This window comes from Daphnia carinata, chromosome 1 (assembly GCF_022539665.2).
Source record: "Daphnia carinata strain CSIRO-1 chromosome 1, CSIRO_AGI_Dcar_HiC_V3, whole genome shotgun sequence".
Classification (NCBI taxonomy): domain Eukaryota; kingdom Metazoa; phylum Arthropoda; class Branchiopoda; order Diplostraca; family Daphniidae; genus Daphnia; species Daphnia carinata.
The window spans coordinates 941,028-961,757 of record NC_081331.1 but is presented as its reverse complement, the minus strand read 5'-3'; the positions used below and the strand labels follow the sequence as shown (position 1 = coordinate 961,757).

Sequence of the window (20,730 nt, the reverse complement as noted above, 5' to 3'; positions counted from 1 at the left end):
TCGTTCTCATTAACGAAAATTGCCAAAAGAGCCAAACTGCCCATTTTACATCTTTTTAAGGAGATGAACACAGTTTCAAGTTTTCCCGCATGTTTTTTCGCATTCCATCTCAAGAATGTGTTCAGTCGCTCGATTGGCCAACAATAGGAAAGTAAGAGGTGATGTCTCCCGATGAATGATGAACGCCATCAGACATTTACAAGATATTTTATGATGACAATTTGATCACTTAGATAATATTGTTATTGATGTGGATTGCTTTCTACTCTGTGCATCGATGGTAGTTGGGCCCTCATCTAGGGTGACCCGGTAGCCGCAAGCCAATTGGAAAGTTGTGGTCTTCCACATTTTTTTCTTGCAGCAATTTTTTATAGCCGACAGTCATGTAACCAGTTCTTATCGATTAACGAAAAAGTGCTATTCGATCGACTTCTTTTTTGCACCGATGCAAAAAGAGATACTCCATTTCGAGTTTTCCACTGTATTGTCAATATAAATTATTGGTCTTGGAAATCATCCAGTCCTCTTGGTGGCACAAGCAACAGCATCACACACTTGACGTATACCATCTTTCTTTGATCAGCAACATTTAAATTGGCAAACAGTTGCTTGCAGTAAGTAACTGATAGGACATGCAATGCGTAAACAAGTAAAACCGGTAAACCCAAAAATAACATACTCACTCTTATTTACTTGTGATATAATTCAAGTGTTCTTGCAGCAAAAAGAAAAGGCGTAGGCGATTTCAAGAAACTTTCTGCGCTGTTCGAATTTTAGCCGTCTGTTCAGAAGTTCATGGAAGTCGTGCGGAATAAAGTGAACTGGAATTTGGAGTAACAATGTTTGTATCTGTCATGGCTTGGCACTAGATTCAAAAGTCAGCTATACCACCAATGAAGTGTGTCTCAACGCTCGGCTAGCGTCGAACTGGCACCTCGTTGTCCGTCTTCTCCGCTTTTTAGCAAACGGCCCGCTAGTCTTGCGCAATGCAATCGGTGCGCAATTTCTTTTTTAAAAATTTAACATTTTGTGTTGATGTCCGCACTTTTCATACGAACGCCAAAGTGTTCTTGCCTGCAAAATTGGATTGGATGTAATTTTTGTAGAAATAGAACTAAATATTCTTTTCAAATGAAAATGGTATTTTCACTAAAGAATGTTGGTACAAAACATTTGGGTAGGTGAACGATGCGCGTGACGTTATTTGATTTGATGGTTCGCCTATCCATAATTTAACAGTTCTTTGTTTCCGTGTTTTTGCGATCCTGTTGAAATAAGACTATTCTTGTTTATAATTTTTAAATATATTTAACTTGAGAGACGTAACGTATACTTAGATTATTAATGTGAACGTGTAGAACGTTATATAACAACTGCGACATTACATTCAGGCACGGCAACTTGAATGTTTTAGTTCTTTATGAACATTTGATGGATACCAAAGGTTAGCGGCCGTCGTCTGTTGTACTCATCATGTGTACCAGAATATGCTAAATACATGATACTAAACATGGGGAAAAGTACATACATACCACATTGTGTGTGATCTAACGATTCTCACGATGAATGTGGACAGAATCGAATGTTTGAACCAAAAACTTTACGTCAAAGTTCGCCATTAAATTCTTAAAGTTGGGTCAAGCAAGCTACAAAAATTGTGATATTGTACGGAAATAAACTTCAAATTCTGAAAAACTTTTTTTCTCAAAATCACTTTTATTCTCCATGAATATTACGATTGTCACTCGCAAATGCGAAGCATTTTATTTTTTAGCGTACAAACTTTCGAGAAACTTTGTTCAGAAAAATTTCAGCATTTTGCCACTTAAACTTGAACCAATTATCAAGTTGAAGGGTTGCAAAGCTCCTTAGTTTACTAGCTTTCTTGCTGTTTTTTTTTCTTTTTCCACTGCTTGAAACACGGTTTGATTTAAATTCAAACGAATTTTTTGTTAAAGATAAATTGGCACGACAGGTGGCGTTGGCGGCAAGTTTTTCTTTTTTCCTGTTTCGTATTGGAAAAAAACATAGACAGTGAAGTATTAACGTGGCAAACGAAATGGCTGAAGCACCAGATATACCCAAGTAAACAACCTTAAACTGTGTTACTGTAGTATTTGACGCGTAGTTCCTTCATTGAGGATATATTTTTCTATTGAATTTTTATTATTTTGCGTGATTTTAGAGAAGAACCTGTTGAAGCTACCCCTCAAAGTGATTCATGGTGGGGATCCAGTTGGCTGCAGGCTGCAAAAAATAAGGTTATCTGATATTTTTTTTCACGTCTCATTTTTTTACACTTAATCGCGTATAATACTTATTTCTCTTGGTGAACTTAATTTTTATAATGTAGTCAGCTGAAGTATTTGACACAGTGAGAAAAGATGTAAATGAATTGGCTCAGACTGCAAAGGATAAGGTATTATTTAATATAGTTCTTGTTATGCAATGGCTAAGATATATTATTTTCAGTCTGCTGAGGTGTATGACTATGTTCGTAAAGATTTTGACGAATTTACCCAGACAGTTTCAGAAGAAGTCAGCACCACAGCTACAGCTTTGAAAGAGAAACTTAAGGTATTGTTGTCCTTTACTATCCTACACACGTTACCTGTAAAATATTTTTTTTTCAGATTGATGATTCAAGTGGAACTGCTGCAACTGTAAAACGCAGTGTCACTTCTTTCCTCAACCAAGTTTCTGATGTGTTCTATATTCCTCCAGAAGATGATGATGAGCCTATTTTTCTAGACCGTCTAACAGCCATCATTTATACATTGGGTAGTGACCCTGCAACATTTTTGGTAGATCCTGATGCCACTGAGTTTGAGGCTTGGCAAGAGTCTTTGAACCTCGAATCGCAACAAGCAGACATTGCCGCTTTAATGGCTAATAATGAAAAACTACGTCACAACTTCGAAACACTCGTCCCTTCTAAGGTAAAGCTATAGCCAAAAGTAGTGTTTCCATCGAAAACATTTAATTGTTTGACATAGGTGTCTGAGGCCATGTTTTGGGCTCGGTACTTGTTCCGCATTCACGTTGTGAGGGAGGAAGAAACCAAGAGACAAATCATAAGAAAAGAGGCTCAAGTGCGTGCCCAAGCCGACATCAAGGGCAATGATTTGAATTGGGATGACGGTACAACCCCCAAGACACCATTCCCGTAACTCACAATTAAAAGTCGATATATTTAATTCTGCCAGATGAAATCTTGACATCTCCCGAAGAAATTCCTGAAGAGGTTCAAAGTAAGTTGTTAGCCGAGTATGAGAAGGAATGTCAGGGTCGGCTTGCAAGTGAGGACAAGGGTGAACTGAAATGCAAGGAGAAAGGAGACATGGTACTGGTTTCAAGATCAGGTGAAAGTGGAAGTACATCGCCAGGAAAAGGTAAGTAATTTTAACTAAATACAATCCGTAGATCGTTAATTATTCTAATTACTCTTTAAGCAGAGAGTAGCAATGAAGATGACTGGGAGGAGGCCATTCCACCTGTTGTTGAGCCCAAGAAGGAAGCAACAAAGGCTGCACCAAAATCACCCCAAAAGTCACTCCAGAAATCACCCCAGAAATCAGCTAAGAAGGTAATCTTCTGGTATCCTATTGTTATAAATTCAGTGATTCTTAACTGATGCATCTTTTAATCGATTTTCAGTGATGGAAAAGATGCGGATGAACGATGGGATCAATCTGTTTTTTTTTTTAATTACAAGCACACCACGTCTATTCTCCCGGGGATCTTCGTTGAAAAAGCTGTAAATTCTATGTATCTTTTTTCCCCTTAACATTTTCATAATCTTTTTAAGTAAGCGGAAAAAAATCTTTAACGTCAACGGATATCACACCACAGTTTTGCAATTTTCCGCGAAGCCTTTAAAAACATCTACGCTAGTTGCAACTACATACAGGACTTTCTTTGATTTCCATTTTTTTGTATCATGGATAATGGTATATCAACATCAGCCGTTCATCTGCACGGAATATATTATTTACTGAACGTCTTGCGCGTTTGCCTTATCTGTGCGCTTTGGTTTGTCAGAAGTGGCTATCTCCACAAATAGTATCTACACCAACGTCAGCATGTCAGATGTTATCGCTGATTGGATTTACTCCTATTCCTATGATATTAAATTGTTACATCTTCATTAGAGCCTTATTTATAATTACTAATATTTTATGCCAGTCTCCTTTATCCAGATGTTTATGGATAATAGCCAACATGGGGCAATCAGCTAGACTATAGTATTATTCCTTCTTTATTCTTTTCTTGGGACAAATTAATTTTTCAGTCTGGAACAGGTCAAAGCGAAGAAAATTGGTTAAAGCAGCTTTTCAAAACAAACTTTCTTTGAGTTGCCACAGTGGGGGTTGGCAACTGGTTGACCCGTGTAAGCGTCTACATGATAAGTTAGCTGCTTATTATCCTGAATCAGCCATATGCATATTCGAGGGGACATTGGGAACGCTGTGGTACTTGAATGCTAAAGGTCAGAGCTTGTGTCGGTAGCTTATCTCGAAACTGAGGGTTCAGATTTGAAAAAATTCAATGTCCTCGTCTTCTACTCGATCGGGTCCAACTTGGATAAAAGTCGATGCTGTTTTCCCAAATGTTAAATTGCCGTACCCCTCGCTTTTCGATGCATCGTTGCGTAATCTAAATCGTAGTCACATGTTATCAAAGCACAGTCGTCCAAAATGGCAACTAGACAATATAAAATCTAGTAAAGTCTACGTTCCGTTAAATTCCAACGAAAATAGGTCAGAACCGAAATGGGGTCTCCTAAAAATAAATCACATGGTTGGACAAAAGGAATGAGAGACCAACCGTTCGAAATCGGTGCTTTTCGTTGGAAAAGACATTCAAAATGCATATTGAAGGCTGGCAATGCAGGAAGAAAGTTCCTTATAAGTAAACTGTTGATTCAAGTGACGCAGTATGTTGATTGTCCCGGAAACCTACCCAAGTTGAATGGTGAAAACAGATTTTTTCCAGAAGGACAACATTTCTGTTGTCAAACACAAGCATGATTTGAGATAGAGGAGGCATTTTTATGTTTGATTTTTCTTGAAAGTATACTCAGCTGATGCTTTTGTGATGCAACATTCTTGTTTGACGAGACTTGTTGTTACTCCCGTGACATCACGCGACAAAATTGTTCAAAACTATTTTGATGTTTTGTTTTTGACGTCCTCCATGAAAATGGAAAGTATCCCAGCGATTGTATAATTTGCGACCTGAAACCAAAAGGTTGGCGTCGCTGATGTCCTTTTACATGTCTCGCTTTCATCTAAGTGACATAGTAGCAGGCTGAAGGTAATTAATCACCACTTGCGTGGCCTTCACACGTGTAGCTACGTACTTTTGTGGTATGAAATCTTCAAGCTCTCGCGTTTTTTTTTTAAATCATGACGTCAGTTCTGGCCTTGAACCTATGGAACTCAACGACAAGACAACGACGTAATTGAGAAGCCCGTCATCTTTCTTTTGGCTGCCTATTCTTGCGTATTCATTACACTTCCAGGGTCAGTTCTGTCAGTTTACCTCAGATTCAATAACCCCATGCACATGGGGTGATGGTAACTCTCGTCGTGATTCGACAGGTGGTGAAACAGGTTGTTAGACCACTGAGACACTCTTGGTAAACAAAAACAAGAGAGTAGATAAGTTTCCTCTACTTTTCGGTTCTTTTTTGGTTTGTTAAGCAACTGATGTGTAGGTTTTCAACTGGCGTAGTACAATAGAAATACCGAGGAATTATTACCTGAGGCGATGTAATTAAAGCTATTATGGTCTATTGAATTACACCCTGCTCAAGGCCAGCCACGGCTACTAAAATCAAACGTAGTAACGCTCTGTCAAAATTGGCCTTCTTTCCAATCTTTTGCTACACCTCAGAATACACGAGCTTCCAAACCAGGAAAATCCCGAACGCATTGTTTGCCATGTTATTGACCGAATAGTTACAAGTTTCCAAACTCCAAGCCAAATGTATATCAATTGAAATTTGACCCCAACTCACAAACAATCACGTGGTATTTAATACGCCTCTTAGTCATGGCCAAAATTTGAAGACGATCGTGTTTATTACGAACGTGCGATAACAGCAGCAACGTAATGTGCCGAATGATTGATGGAAACAAAACAAACTTGTTTTTTTTCTCCGAGTTTTCTCAAGTTTTCTTTTGATTACAGAGACACTATTAAAAGACGATGGCAAGGTCGAATTTCTGGAAATTTCTTTGGAAGCGCCCATGCAAACTCTTCCTCTTGAAATCAGAAAAGCAAAAATGCCCCAGGTTTCATTTCGACGTGAATGCTAGAACAAAGAAAAAGCCACGTTTTTTTTTTTGCTTGCGTATGTTCTGCTTTCCGGCGCCATTCCCAGTTTGCCTTCCAGGAAGAAAAACAAAAAAAATGGAGTGAAAAGCTATCAGAGGTTTAATCGTATCGTTATACGTTTTCTTCTATCGTTTTTACGCCTTGGGTTCGTTGTCACATAATCACGAGTTTTTCTACCTCGTTTGGATTCGTGTTTTGAACTCGGCGTTTCGATCCAATCCGAACGTGGTTTTGTCATGAAACCATACCAGATTCTGGTACGATTGAATTACCAAAGAAAAATAGAAAAAAGAGGTGGGTCAGCTGTGACGACGAAAATATAAAAAAAGAAATGGTGACAAAGTGGAGAACATTTGACAGTCGGCTGACTAGAGTAGGTCAGGTGCTTTACCTGGTGATGAATTCATCGTAAAAGTGAAATCTGCTGTTTGTCATTTGTTTTGTGGAAAAGTGTGATTGAAACGAAAAGAACTTGGGGGAGGGGGGAGATAAATCCCGGGTCTTCAACAAAAGAAAAAGAGGGTGGTTGGGTGACGACAAGTATACATTAGATCTTGTCTTGATAAAAAAAAAAAAAAAAGCCGGTTCGGGAGTTGCCGAGTTGGGTGTTTGCGATATGAAATACAGTGTCTCGCGTGTTCCCTGCAGTCAGCTGGGAACCGTCAGAGGAGTTGGTCGCTCTCCTTCACTGCTCGCAGACACACACACACACGGCTGCTTAACAACACGTACTACCATTCCGCAATAAAAAAAATTAGAAACAAAGAAAACAGAATAGTCTGCGTTTTAATTGTGTGCTTCCTTTTGTCCCCGTTTTTATTTTTTTATTTCATTTTTTGTGGTCAACTATAGTCGCCATCTGTGTTTGGTCCCGTTTGATAATCCTGAGATAGACGCCTTTGATCGGCCTGGCGTATCTGACGATTCAGTGTGTTGTTGGTGTGTTGTCATCTCGTCGATCACTCGAGCCCTAAAAAAAAAATCAGGAAGTTGAACATTCACGAGAAGAAAAGTTGAAAGGCGAACAACGACAACAGGCAACCTCCAAAAATGGCGACGTCCGACCAGATTCAAGGAGAGCTGGAACTTGGCTATCAACACACGCTGGTGAGTGCAAGACGAATTGTTTATTCAGTTTGCTTTTTTACCGAGTCTTTGTCTTTCTAAAAAGTAGAAATCTTGATTGTTGTGTATGTAAATCTCGAAGGCAATGCCATTCGATCAACAAGTTGACCTTGAGACTATTTCAAAAGCAATTTGCTTTAAATGCTCCTTTTCTTTTTATCCCGAAGTATTTATCGTTCTCGAAATTCCTAACTTCGTTTCGATTACGAATGCGGAAATTGCAAAACAAACGGGTTAGGCACGAATGGTTCTGAAATCTTTTTTTGACGTCGTTCGTAGACTTCTACAGGTTGTTAAGAAAAAGGCCCGTTATGGACATGAAAGTTTTGCCAACTTTTATTGCATTCCGTTTATAACTTGACCTTTTGTATTAAGCAAAAAGATTCCTTTGTAAAACTGGGGTGGAAAAAAATGGGCTTCTTTTCGGGTGCCGATGACCTGCAATTAAGACTTTTTTCACGGCCAAAAACGAGCTAGACGTACCAGGTACGGCTATGCAAAATAGAAAGAAAGGTAAAAAAAAAAAAAAAAAGAGCAAAGTGGCGGCCACCTTGTTGACGTTCACAACAGCCACAGGGCTCTGCAGGCACTGGAATAGGAGTGGTCACATTTTGGGGTAGATGCCGCAGGGTTGAAGGTGGGTGAAGTTTTACGTCGTGATCGTGTTGTTGCCAAGTCAAAAACGCCTTCTTTTTTTTCATTTCTTTTCTTATTCTTTTATGTGTTAAACAGCTTTAAAAATTCTATAACACAGTTTTCCTTAGTCATGACTAGATAATGGAGCTGAGTGAATTCAATCTTCCTTTTTGCGAGGAGAAATTGCACTGTTTTTGTACCAGACTATCACGAGTAATCACGTAGCGCGTGATTCAAATTAAACATGTGAGAGAGTCTTAAGATTGACCTAATTTATCAGTAAACATGGTACGAGGGAGGCGGTCACCGTGTACGTTTAATCCCTTCATGTAGAGAAGCCGAACGGGCGCGTGACACAGTCATGGTAAAGCACTCCAATAAGGATGCGATAAAAATCGTGAACGGGGATCACACGAACGGGAGACACCTGAGCCTTTTACTTTTCAGTCTGAGCACACCATGTAATCAAAGCAATAATCTTAGATCATGTGATGATGAACTCTTATCACTTGGGCGCGTGACATTTGGACAAATACCGACATGGCCAGCCATCAGCTGTTTAAACGACATTTTCCCATGATTGGGCGTTTTCTTGTTTTGGTTCATAGCGTGGATATCAAACATTTTTAAACGTTACATCATCGTTCAGTGTCCACACTAGGATGTTCTTTTCCCTCTTCAACTAATCGAACATGTTTCGCAGTGATGCCTTCGCTTTTCCTATTTTAAAAATGTTTTCAAACTTTAAAAACATTTTTTCAGCACTTTGCACGCGTGCTGTTGCATTGATTCACGCTTGGAGGGGCAACGACTCGCCAGAAACAGCTTTTTTTTTAAATTTTCTACAGCATAGGCAGACGCCTGGCGGTTATTCTTTTCCAACACCTTATTTTTCACATCCTTCTTTTTCTTTTGGGCAGTCAGAGAAGACTCACTTTCACTCGTGACGATGAAGACGGCCTAGCCAAAGGGTTTTCGATTTCTTTAGGTTTTTTTCGGTGTTGCGTCAGTGTTTTGTTGCGGAAGGCCATTGCGTAAAGGCTGACATTATTCAAATGAAACGGGAAGGGTTCTAGTTGATTACATGGGAGGAGGCAAAAGACGTTTTGTGCGATAAAAAGAAACAGACTTTCTCATCATTACAGGAAGAGCCAGGCCTTCGTTCACCGATGCATTTTTTTCTGTTGGGCATAATGCGATGGATGACTAACCATGCGCTATGCGGAACCACTTGAATTCCTAGTGAAGGAAAGTTTGTTTTTTTAGGGGATGTTGCAAATGTCCGCCATACAGAAAAAAAGAAATATTATTAATCTATTTAAAGAAATAGGAGGGAAAGTTTTCCGTTCACTATTTTCTCCTGATCAAATTTTTTGTTTCTTTTAGAAACGGAAAGTCGTGATTTTTTTTTATTGTGTAATCTTAATAGAGAAACATGTTGGACTGAAAGGAGAAAGCGCTTCTCAAATGGACTGTTATCTCACATTTTTCGAGAAAATGGGTACATTTTTTTTCGACACTTATAGGAAATTAAGGTCAAGCTTCTTTTTTTTCTTCATTCAATGTCTTTTAAATCGACGGCTTCTTATGTTTATTCAAAAGCTCGCAACAGGTCGGGGAGCGCTGATTATGCGCACGTCCTATTGTTGTGAAATCTGGCCATCTCCCAATAGGAGATGCTCTACACGAAGCAAATTGGTGTGTCGAACCAAGGAGAAAAGCGCAATCACGGCTCGGACTTTTTTTTGTTTTTGTTGGTTGAGAACTTTAGAAAATCGCCATCTGATAACAAACAGTAAATAAAAACACATCACGAGGTGCTGACGAAACTGGATCACAAACTTATCTATGGGGTTTTCATTTGCAGCTTTTTTTTTTTTTACAAATCAAAGTGTCGCGGCAAATTGATAAATTTTTTTTTCAGCATCATTTGATTTTCTGGCTTTTGAGAAATGATTTTGCGTTTATTCTCCTCTTTAAAACCCGTTTCTTTGCTCGTATAATTGTGCGTGTTTGCGGGAGTCGCCGTACCAGTCGGTACCATGAACGTGCGGAATCCCGCTGGTGAAGACCTACTTTGAATTGTTCCCTTTTTTTTTTTATCTACCTTATTTTTTTTTTTTTTTGTGGGTAGTTTCTTTACATATATATTTTTTTGTTACTTTACAATGTTTCTACATTATTATCGTCCTGCGTGTAGTCAGTCGAATGAATTTTTATTTGTAGTTTCTTTAAGCAAAAAAAAGAAAGAAACCGCTGGTGGGTGTGTAATTCGTGGAAGAGGCACTAGCGGAAAAATGACTGGCGGCCATGGAATCATCTGACTTTTTTTTTTTTTTTTTCATGTTTTTGTGGTTGATGGAATTTCCCGACGACGTAATGGCGCATTTCCTGAAGGATATTTTATTAAAGCGCAAATGCGTGGAAGTTGACCGTGAACTGAACGCATCCCATTGTGCAGATTCAAACCGGACCTACCAATATCTCAATGGGATATCCGGAGATAATTTCATTCTTTAAACTCGTCTCTTTGCCAATTCTCTTCAACCCCTCTCCCATAAACACACAATAAAAAGGAAAGGAGGGCTTTTTAGATTGTCTTGTATCTTGACGTAAAGAACAGTCTTGAGTCAAGGCCTGGGCAGGACCCTTGACGTGTTGTTTTTTTGGCATGAATTTCTAATTCTTAAGTATTCAGATGTATCCGCCAATTCACGAAAGCTAAAGGGAAAACAGAAAGGCGCCGGAATAGCACGATTGGCATGTGTTTTTCACGCCAACAGTTTCTCCAACTGGAGGGTTTTTCCCCTTCCCTATAAGGCATTAAGGGCCTTTTTTCGAACACAACGAAAGGTTTTCGTAGCTGAAACGTATTTCCATATTCGTTGCGCTTCCTCTTTCCACCAGCCTTGGTTTCAAGATTTTTTTGTTTTTCTTTTTACATCCTTTCCCGTTTTTCGATTTCACAAAAACGTGAGCTGCGCAAAATGGCCGTATCTCATTGAAAAAGTCTTGCGATTGTCACGCGGGAGACGTCAAGGTTTACCTTGTTCTCGATTCAACTTTGCTATCGAATCCCTAACCACTGCCGACACTATCTACTTTACGCAAATTATAAGGCTTGTTTTTTTTGTTTTTGTTTCTTAAATTTGAACCAGTAATTGCAAGTCTCTTGTGTACGTCCCAAGAACCGTTTTTTTCGAACTTCGGGAACCTTGTATAGTTTCAGCAAAAAACCCCAAAAGACCTTGGCGTGCTCTCATTCGACCTGCTAACGAAACAGGTTTTCCCCTATAGAGCAGGTGACGAAGCAAGAGACGAACGCTCGTGTTCTGTACGAGCAAACATGTGGGAAATCCTAAATAAGAATCGCCTCTAGCCGTTTGTCTTCGTTCGTGAACTGCCCTTTTTTCTTTTTTGATTCAATGAACAACATCCCGACGTTTGGAATTCCCGTTGTAGCGCCATAGTCAAGTTAATCAGGATATATGGGGGAGAGGAACCAATCATATACTCGTCTCTTGCTTGGCATTAAAACAAAGTGGACTCTGCTAACAGGAAGGCCCCTTATTCAGTGCGTAGGGCACCACCCCTATAACATACAACTCCGTGTATATACACATCGTCTATCGAACTTCCTTTCCCCCGTTCTTGACTCATTGCGGTCGAGTGTTTCCGTTTCTTGTTTTTGTTTTCCAACCCGGAGGATGAATGCGGTTTGAGTGCATTGACGTCACGTATTCAGAAACTGTGATCTAATTTTTTTTTATTTAAATACTCTGCCGAGAGGTGAAGACGTGGTTGGGCATGATTTGTTTTTTTGACTGAAGGCGGAAAACAAAAGCAGTCAATTTTTTGGAAAAAAAGGGCACGCTTCCCAATTCAGGCCCTTTTTCAGTCTACCCTAGAAATTATTATTCATGTACAAAATAAGAAGCGTGTTCAAAACAGATTCACGAACACACGGCACCATTTTTTAAGGGCTTTAGAAATAACTCTTTTATGAATAGCGTCAAGGTTTTCTCAGTACCTGCCGAATCTTATCGTTCGTCCTTGCAATTTTGAACGGTTTAAAACATTTTTTGGGGGGTTTGTTATGCAAGATGTATAGAATTTTGGGACCCATCATCAAGTGGTCAAGGTATATTGCTAGTGTTATTTTGATACCATCTGCTGGCTTCTAAAGGTTTTTCTTCTCCACCTACGAATGGCCCAACCTTGTCCCATTTAAATGACCGAGGCCTTTCTATATGCGCCCTACTGCCATCTGGCTGTTCTTTTGGGGTTGGCACCGTTTTATTGCGTGTACCGTTGGATGCTTTGAAGAAGTCGATGCCAATTTTTGACAGTTAAAGATCTCGAGAAAAATGTCCCAAACTGAATGTTAGACCGTAATGCCATGAAAATAAATTTTTCTTTTTAGTTTCGAAATTTTTCAGACGTTTTTCCATGACATCGTTACCTTATATTAAAAGTTCTGAAAAAAAAACAGGAACAATTTTTTTGTTTTGTTTCTTACACAAAAAAAACTTGTTTTTCCTGCGTTTTTGTGTTGTTTTTCAAGTCCTCGGAAAAGATTTGAAACAAATCCTTATTTGGAAGGGGGTACGGAGTACACTGCACTAGCCGGTACCTATCAAGGTTGGTTTTTTTACAAGCAACTGCATAAAAACTATTTGCCATTCGCCGGCTGGCGTGTAAATAGAACCAAGGTGAATAAACGTCACCGACGGATTTTTTTGTAAATTTTTATACGATGATTCGCAAGTTAAAAAAAAAAAAAAGTGAAAGTATTGCTACACGTAAAATCCTTTTAATGGCCGTGCAGAAAATTATAGCGAGGGTCAAATCCAAATATCGAGGTGAACCTACCTGTCTGGGGTCTAAATAATGTAACCTGAGGGGGTTCACCTTTCACTCATAGTTGCTGTTTTAATTAGTTATTTGGGCTTGGCCTAGCTTTTAAAAGCTGGATCCGTGTGTACCAACCCCATGATCTGAAATGAACAGGATCCGTTGAAAGATTTTTTCATTAGTGGAATAAAGCCTTATAGGACAAGGTCCCCGTTAACTTTTCAATTTGTTTTAACCCAAATCTCGTCGAATTTTTAGCCAAGGAAAAATAATATTGGCTATCACCTCTTTCAAGTGAAATGACTCGTTATGTCGCAAAAATCTGTCATCGAATTCCACCCCGATGCGCTTTGCGTGTGATCGATCGTGACGTGAAAAGACGTTTTGCCGACTAGTATTTTAAAATGAATCCGATATAAAAACGGAAAATGATTTCATTCGCATCAGAAAAAATTTTTTAAGCTCGGGTTAATTTGAATAATAAGACGGTCATTGGCCGGTGCCTTGCGTCACACTTTTGAGGTGTCGAGAAAGGTCCTTGAGTTAGTCCCGCAATGTTTTTCGCTGTGACGAAATCAGCCCATCTTTTTAGTTAAAATCCTATAGCTTACATTTCCTAGTATGTGTGTGTGTGTGTGTGTGTGTGTATGTGTTTTCGCGTTCGACATCCTGCGGGAGTTCCAAAACCTATTTTAAACCGCGCTGGCTCGGCGCCCGTCAAACGCTGAGGTTTTTAGCATGGCGTGTCGTGTGTCCATAGGTCGTGCGTTTGATTTTTCGGATGTTGGCGAACTTTTTTTTTTTTTTTGCTGTTGCTGTCTTGTTTTGTTTTGTTTTGTTTTTTGCGTGTGCAAGAAAGTCAGGGAGTCTCTTCACTGCAACTTGCCAGTTGGGGCAGTCACAGAACGTGTGTCAAGCCGCTAAGAAGTTCAATCGTCCGGCTCTTTTTTTTTTCGCTTTGAGAGAGGGCCGATCATCGTCTTAAAGGGACGATGTGGCCTAGTCCGAGGTGCGACGTAATGAATCGGAATCCCGAACTAATTGATATCGACTCCAACTTTAACTACGTTTTTACACTGGTACTTTCTGCATGACAATGCCTTTTCCTCCCCCTGATGCTCTCCTTGTTTCTACCAATATAGATTATGTTGTTCCTTCTTTTTTTTTGGCTCTGCGTAACTGGAGGATCGTTTGTGTTTCATTTCGTCTTCCGGATGACAAAGACAAGTCACCGGGTGTTCAACTGTGCTAGCAGAAAGAGTGCGATTCGTGCTGTAATTGAGAAAGTTTTTACAACACCAGCGGTGTACGACGTTGCTGGAACTCGGCCGATTAAGCTTTCCTCTCTCAATCGTGTGGTGATTGTGTGTGTGTGTGCACTAGTGATCGCATTTTTTTTTATCACTCCCCACCCGCTTGATGACGATGACCTGCATTTGGAATGTTATTCACGTCCTAACCTGCAATTGGCCCGAGTGCAAAAACAGTTTTCTTTTTTATTCAGCTCACTGCTGTCGTTGTGTGTGCATTTGACTTAACGCATCTTTTGCTTTTGTCTTCTTTTGTTTTGACGATGCGTCAAATGAAACAAGATGTACGGACGGTATTCGCGGAGTCTCGGAGAGTATGCGAGGCAACAAGCGGCCGAACTTCGTGAACTGGAGAAACAGCGCAAGAAGGAGGAAAAATTGCGGAGCAAAGAGTTGCGCACCTACCGCGGCAAATGGACTTCCCGTTTCCTGAGAGTTGTCTCCTTCATATGGCGTCACACTTTCGCCAAAATTGGAGAAGACTGGGTTTTCCTTGCCTTGCTCGGTATCATCGTGGCCATGCTCAGCTACATAATGGACTACGGAATCGCCATGTGCAACACCGGTAAGTTCATCATTTCCATTTCTTCGCCAATTAAAAATTGAAAGTGATGTAAATAAATTTTTAAAAAACAAAACGAATGTTCAATTTGAATATAGCGCGCGTTTGGATGTACCGTGATTTGACGACGCATCCGTTTTTACAGTACCTGGCCTGGATCTGTTTGCCCGTCTTTCTCGTCCTGTTTTCGGCCGGCTTCGTTCACATCCTGGCACCGCAAGCCATCGGTATGTTATTGTGCTGCACATTCTCTTTCTTATGACTCTCCCCCTTTTATCTTGTCTCTCTTCACATCCTGGCCGACACGGAATATTTACACTAAAATGAATAACGAGTCTGTTTTGTGTTTCCGCACCGCTTCGAACTGGATCTGAAACGGGATACGGTAGCAGTGCGTGTACTATGTAGTCGGCCTCGTTTATCAGCTTGTATCGCAGGGTGTTGTACGGTAATTCGCACACGGAAAGTAAAAAAAAAAAAAAAAGGAAAAGCCTCGATTGTCACGTCAATCTTCAATATTTGATGATGCACTCGATTTTCCTCCATCTGTGGGTGTACGTCCTTAACAATGCATTTCGTGCAGCTCAATTTCCATCGTTTTTATTTATGACCCATATTTTGAAAAATTGTTTTTAGGCCCCTAATTTTTTTTTTTTTTTTTTTTTAAGGCTCGGGTATTCCGGAGATGAAAACCATTTTGCGAGGTGTTGTTTTGAAAGAGTATTTAACCTTCCGCACTGGAGTGGCTAAAGTGATAGCGCTCACAGCTGCACTCGGCTCTGGAATGCCATTGGGTAAAGAGGTAATAAACAGCTTCGGAGGCCTTCTCAAACAAAAAAAAAAAAAATGATCCTTATCGTGTTTTATTTGGGATCGCACAGGGTCCACTGGTGCACATTGCCAGCGTCGTGGCTACTCTCATGTCCAAGATGGTGACATCTTTCAAAGGAATTTATGAAAATGAATCGAGAAATAGCGAAATGTTGGCCGCTGCCTGCGCTGTGGGTGTGTCGTGTAATTTCGGCGCTCCCATTGGAGGTCAGTCTATATAAGTTTCTAGTTTCATCCGGTTTCGATAACTGACGATTTAAATATGAATTTACAACAGGTGTCCTGTTCAGCATTGAAGTGACATCCGTTTACTTTGCCATTCGTAATTACTGGCGTGGATTCTTCTCTGCCGTTTTCGGCGCTCTCATGTTCAGGCTAATGGTAACGATAAATTTTTATTGCTGCAAACGTTACATGATTTTAATGATTTTAAAAAAAAATTCCCAATGTTTCAAACAGGCTTATTGGTTCTCTAATGAAGGTAAATTTTATTAATAGTTTCCACGATTTTCTTTGTAATTGAAGAATCATCCGTTTCACAGAAACTTTCACTGCCATCTTCAGAACAGATTACCAAGTAGACTTTCCGTACGATCCTCAGGAACTTTTTATCTACGCTCTTGTCGGGTAAAAAAAAAAATTTCATTTGACTTTAACTCAAAATAAAGCTGTTAACAAACGTAATTTCATGATCCTAGTGCATTTGGTGGGTTGAGTGGAGCAGCTTTTATCTTGTTCCATCGGCGATACGTCTTGTTTATGCGAAAGAACAAGAGAATCAGCTCATTCTTGCAGAAAAAGTAAGCCATTCATTGCACATGAAACTTTGAAATGAGCTAACGTAAACTCATTTAAATTATCACAGCCGTTTCATCTATCCTGGTCTGATGTCGCTCTTCATTACCACCTTGTACTTCCCTTTGGGTATGGGCCAGTTCCTCGCTTCGACGCTATCCACTCGCACGCAAATTCTGCATTTATTTTCCAATTTCACTTGGGTCAGCGATGACTTGACGGTAGAACAAGCTGAAATTGTTTCCCATTGGGTCACGGACAGTTGCAGTATCTTTGTCAACTTGAGTCTTTACATGTTGGTCACCGTAAGTGTTTCATACTAATTTTTCCAATCATTGTAACATTATCCAGAAACGAATATTTATTTTTTAGTTCTTTACCACCATTTGGGCTTCCACATTGCCCGTTCCCTCCGGTACCGTGATTCCCATTTTCAAAATGGGAGCGGCCTTTGGTCGGATGATTGGAGAAGCCATGCATCTTTGGTTTCCGGAAGGTGTGCGTATCGGAGGCGCCTTGTCGCCTATTTTGCCGGGTACGTGGCCAATCGGATTACAACCAACATAACCAATCTCACGAAATACTTTCAATCGTTACAGGAGGCTACGCCATTGTTGGAGCCGCCGCATTTTCTGCCGGCGTGACCCATTCCATTTCCATCTGTGTCGTCGTTGCGGAAATGACGGGCCAAATTCGCCATATTATCCCTGTTATGATTGCCGTCTTGGTTTCCAACGCCATTTCAACTCTCCTTCAACCGTCTCTCTACGATTCCATCATCATGATTAAGAAACTGCCTTACTTGCCCGACATTATCTCGTCCAGCAGTGGTATGCAATTTCAGTTCAATTACCTAGCGCAGAATGCGCTGATCGTTTCATACTCTCTAAACAGCTGCCTACAACATTTTCGTCGAAGATTTCATGGTTGGAAATATCAAGTACATCTACAACGGCATGTCGTACAAAGAACTGAAGAACAACATAAGAGAAAGCCGTCGCGTTCGTGCCTTCCCTCTAGTCGATAATCCAAGTATGTTTGGCTATACCCTCTGTTTCAGAAATATCGGCAGTATTAACGGGATGTTTTCTTTTGTGTATTTCTAGCTAACATGATCTTGCTCGGTTCTATCCAGCGAACAGAGTTGATTGGTCTTATCGAGAGACATATCGGTCGTGACCGACGATTGCAAGTTGCTGCTAAAAGACAAAAAGAGGCACGAGTCAGGTAGACTTAGATTGCTGTGTTTTGTTAACTCGAACGTCTGTTCATTTTTTTTATAAATAAAACGTTAATCAGAATGTACGAGGAAGCCATGACGTCCTTGCAACTCGATCCACCACCGTTCAGCAGAGTCAGCTTGGCACTACCAGCACCACCCGCAAGTGCTTTAGCCGCCGAAGATCCAACCAAGAAGCCCGCTGAAAGACGGCCGTCTCGATTCGAAGTAGTCATGGCAGCAGAAATGTCGCCCGCTGCCGATAGTCAATCACCTGGAACCGAACCCATGACGCCCAGTTCCATCCAATCGACTGACAATGAGGAGGTACGTCAGAATTTTTTCTATTTACGTTTATGTGCCATGAAAAATGATTATGATGTACTTAATTCAACAACGATGTGTCATGATTTACAGAGAACCTCTTTGGGCAGCCGTCCCCAGAAGTCCATTCTGAAGAGAACAAATTCTCAAACTTTGAAGTTCGCTGGACCGATGGCCACCCCTACGTTAACACCTTATTCAACCGTCACCGGAGCTGAGGGAAGGTTAGTCATTTTCTTAGAATTTATTCTCTAAATAAACGTCATTGATTCTATTTTTTTTTTTTCGGCAGTAAATTCCGTGCGGCTATTGGAGCGTTCATTCGAAAATCATCGACCATGCTGGATACGTCTAAATTCGATTTCAGTGGCGTCAGCGGTAGTGGAACATCATTGCCAACCAGCCCTACGCCTTATAAGAAGGTCACACTGGTAATACCAAGTTCAACATTTTGATAAAGTGTTTTATTAAATACTGGATTGTTTTCTGTATTAGCCGAGAGAGAGGGTGATCGACATGACTCCGGAAGAGCAAAAACAATGGGAAGAAAGCGAAATGTTGCAGCCAGTGGATTTCCAGAAATTGCACGTCGATCCTGCTCCCTTCCAGCTGGTTGAACGTACCTCGCTGCTCAAAGTTCACTCCATGTTCTCGTTGTTGGGCGTGAATCACGCCTATGTCACCACTACTGGCAGGCTTATGGGAATCGTTTCACTTAAAGAGGTACGACAAACTCGATAGAAAATAAGGCGTTTCGCCTGTAAATGTTTTTATTCACTTTATTTATCTGCCCTTCTCGAATAGTTACGCAAAGCCATTGAAGATGTCAACTCAGGTATCGTCCCACACAGCCACAACTTGCCAAGTCAACCCATTCATCACGGAAGGGACGTTTCACCTGGTGCTCCTATCGATATTGAACATGGTACGTGTGTGAAGCACATCACTGAGTTTTCATTTTCAACGTTTTTCTCTTGTAATTTTAGGACCTGAGCCTCCAGGTTTCGACGATTCCGACTCGGATTCTGATGATACAGATTACGTTGTCGGTCCAGGCAATTCAATTGCGGTAGTGCCATCCACGGCTACTTGTTCTTCTATTGTGCCAGACGACTCATCCGATAATGGGTCAACTGGCATTTGCATAACAAGCGATTCGCAAGATAACAGCATCAAACTGCGGGTCACTAGTGCTAGCTCTTCTGATGATGGTACTGATGAAACCGAAAGAAAGTCTTAAAAAACTCGTTTCTTTATTTTTGAAATTACGAAACACTTTTTTTTTTTGTAATGTTTGTCAAACTGATTAGCTATAGAAGTAGCACTAATGAGGTGTATCGGTATTATTCCTAGCGAATAGCCAGTGAATTAGATGTGTGAATCAACGAAGAAAGATACAGTGCCTTGCCTTTTGTGTCTTAAAAAACACCATGCACCCGGTTTTCAGAAAATCCAAACGAAATCAATGTGGTGTAGCCAATTTTATTGTTTTTAAAAAACAAAACTGTATTCCCGATAGATGTGTGTGTGTGTGTGTGTTTAGGTGCGTATTCGTTTTGAACCTCGTGAACCTGGAACGTGTGCTTGTATTTTGTCTCTTCAATGTTTTAATCTTTCCCTCGACCAACCCATCCCACTTATAGATTGCAAACAAATCTGTTTTAATATTTTTTGGCTGTTTCCTCGCAAGTTTTAAATGAAGTACCACAACTGTATTAAATTGTATCATTTTAGTAGTGTAGAACGTTATACATGCTCGATTCGTTTCGAAAAGACCAGCAGCATGCACGTATATGGATTTACCCGTATGAAATAGAGCGTTTTTTTATTAGATATATTTCTATGGGGACGCATCTCATAATTCATTCCCTGATCTTTTCTGAACCTTGAATCCGTCTCTTCTGCCCCTATGTTTCAACTATTTGTGAGTATGGTAGAATTGTTGTCGAAAAGAATTTAGACCTTTCCTGTACATGTAATTGGTATAGAGTGATTGTATGCAAGTGATTTGAACAACACAATAATAACCCATACACATATATTCAATAGACCGCCTTCCACGAAATCAAGAAACGCTTTTTGATGCATTTTTAACGTCCGTCGTCTGGCCTTTAACCATTTTCCTTTCTCTAATAACCGATTTCCAGTTGTGTTATACAGATTATGTACGCCACCGGTGTAAAATTTTGGCAAATAAATCATCCTTTAAATGTGCTCGGTAAAGGGATTGTTCTTTTTCAACTGAAACGGGAAACCCCATCAGCAGATGTTTTGTTTCCGAAGAGACATGTTATTCGGAAGTGTGAAGGATATTGGGTTACACTAGAACACCATATGTGTTACGGTGCGTTCTCAAGACATGTGTGTAAACAAAAACAAAAGTGCTGGATGTGGTACATTCTTCCCCACATCGCGCGGTAGGGGGCGTTGTTTAGTAAAACAAACGAGTTACATAACAAATGGGAATTGTTTTTCAAATGGTCGGCAGACGAAAAATTAGGTCGATCGTGTTCGCTTTACCAGTGTTCAATGCCACAATGCCATTATGATGTGGACTTTGATAGGATTTCAGTAATGAGGTCAGTGAATAACAAGAAATTGCATAAGGTGATAACAAAAAATTGAAAAATTCCGCCCATACAGTTTCTGGTAAGTTCGCCGAACTCGCATTTCTTACCACCCATACATTTTCAAAACTTAATAGCAGACAACACTGTGAAATAAAGCTGTTA

General features: G+C 40.2%; 3 protein-coding genes across 5 annotated transcripts in view; 2 read left to right on the top strand and 1 right to left on the bottom strand.

Moving 5' to 3' along the window:
* LOC130691917 (receptor-type guanylate cyclase gcy-5-like) overlaps positions 1-20,730 on the bottom strand; it is a 41,918-nt gene that overhangs the window by 15,079 nt on the left and 6,109 nt on the right. The window contains exon 1 of one of the 2 annotated variants that reach the window (XM_059496039.1): positions 684-919. The exons of the other annotated variant lie outside the window; for it this stretch is intronic. The gene's annotated coding sequence lies outside the window, so the exon portion shown is untranslated. Of the gene's footprint in view, positions 1-683; positions 920-20,730 lie in introns of those variants that run through there. 2 annotated transcript variants of the gene reach the window in all.
* On the top strand, positions 1,946-4,147 carry LOC130691929 (BSD domain-containing protein 1-B-like). Of its 2 annotated transcripts, none has more exons than XM_059497525.1 (9): positions 1,946-2,085; positions 2,186-2,261; positions 2,354-2,419; positions 2,473-2,577; positions 2,634-2,939; positions 2,997-3,141; positions 3,207-3,392; positions 3,456-3,586; positions 3,658-4,147. In XM_059497525.1, the coding sequence occupies exons 1-9, from the start codon at positions 2,060-2,062 to the stop codon at positions 3,658-3,660; spliced, it is 1,044 nt and encodes a 347-aa protein (XP_059353508.1). In that variant the 5' UTR covers positions 1,946-2,059; the 3' UTR covers positions 3,661-4,147. The 2 variants fall into 2 exon arrangements, with proteins under 2 accessions (XP_059353508.1, XP_057370952.1); XM_057514969.2 differs by having other exon boundaries at positions 3,453-3,586.
* Positions 6,989-20,212, top strand: LOC130691920 (chloride channel protein 2-like). Its single transcript, XM_057514957.2, has 20 exons — positions 6,989-7,449; positions 14,550-14,832; positions 14,928-15,056; positions 15,498-15,631; positions 15,711-15,867; positions 15,938-16,041; positions 16,120-16,141; positions 16,203-16,287; positions 16,359-16,460; positions 16,526-16,760; positions 16,828-16,990; positions 17,055-17,285; positions 17,350-17,487; positions 17,562-17,682; positions 17,755-18,001; positions 18,092-18,222; positions 18,291-18,429; positions 18,494-18,721; positions 18,803-18,923; positions 18,985-20,212. Exons 1-20 carry the CDS (start codon positions 7,393-7,395, stop codon positions 19,236-19,238), a joined length of 3,081 nt encoding a protein of 1,026 aa, XP_057370940.1. The 5' UTR covers positions 6,989-7,392; the 3' UTR covers positions 19,239-20,212.

Coding starts and splice junctions, on each gene's coding strand:
- LOC130691920 (XM_057514957.2), top strand. CDS start 7,393: ATGGCGACGTCCGACCAGATTCAAGGAGAGCTGGAACTTGGCTATCAA. Junction 15,868..15,937: donor TTTCGGCGCTCCCATTGGAG/GTCAGTCTATAT, acceptor AATTTACAACAG/GTGTCCTGTTCAGCATTGAA. Junction 18,722..18,802: donor GAATCGTTTCACTTAAAGAG/GTACGACAAACT, acceptor CTTCTCGAATAG/TTACGCAAAGCCATTGAAGA.
- LOC130691929 (XM_057514969.2), top strand. CDS start 2,060: ATGGCTGAAGCACCAGATATACCCAA. Junction 2,262..2,353: donor TGCAGGCTGCAAAAAATAAG/GTTATCTGATAT, acceptor TTTATAATGTAG/TCAGCTGAAGTATTTGACAC. Junction 2,940..2,996: donor AAACACTCGTCCCTTCTAAG/GTAAAGCTATAG, acceptor TGTTTGACATAG/GTGTCTGAGGCCATGTTTTG.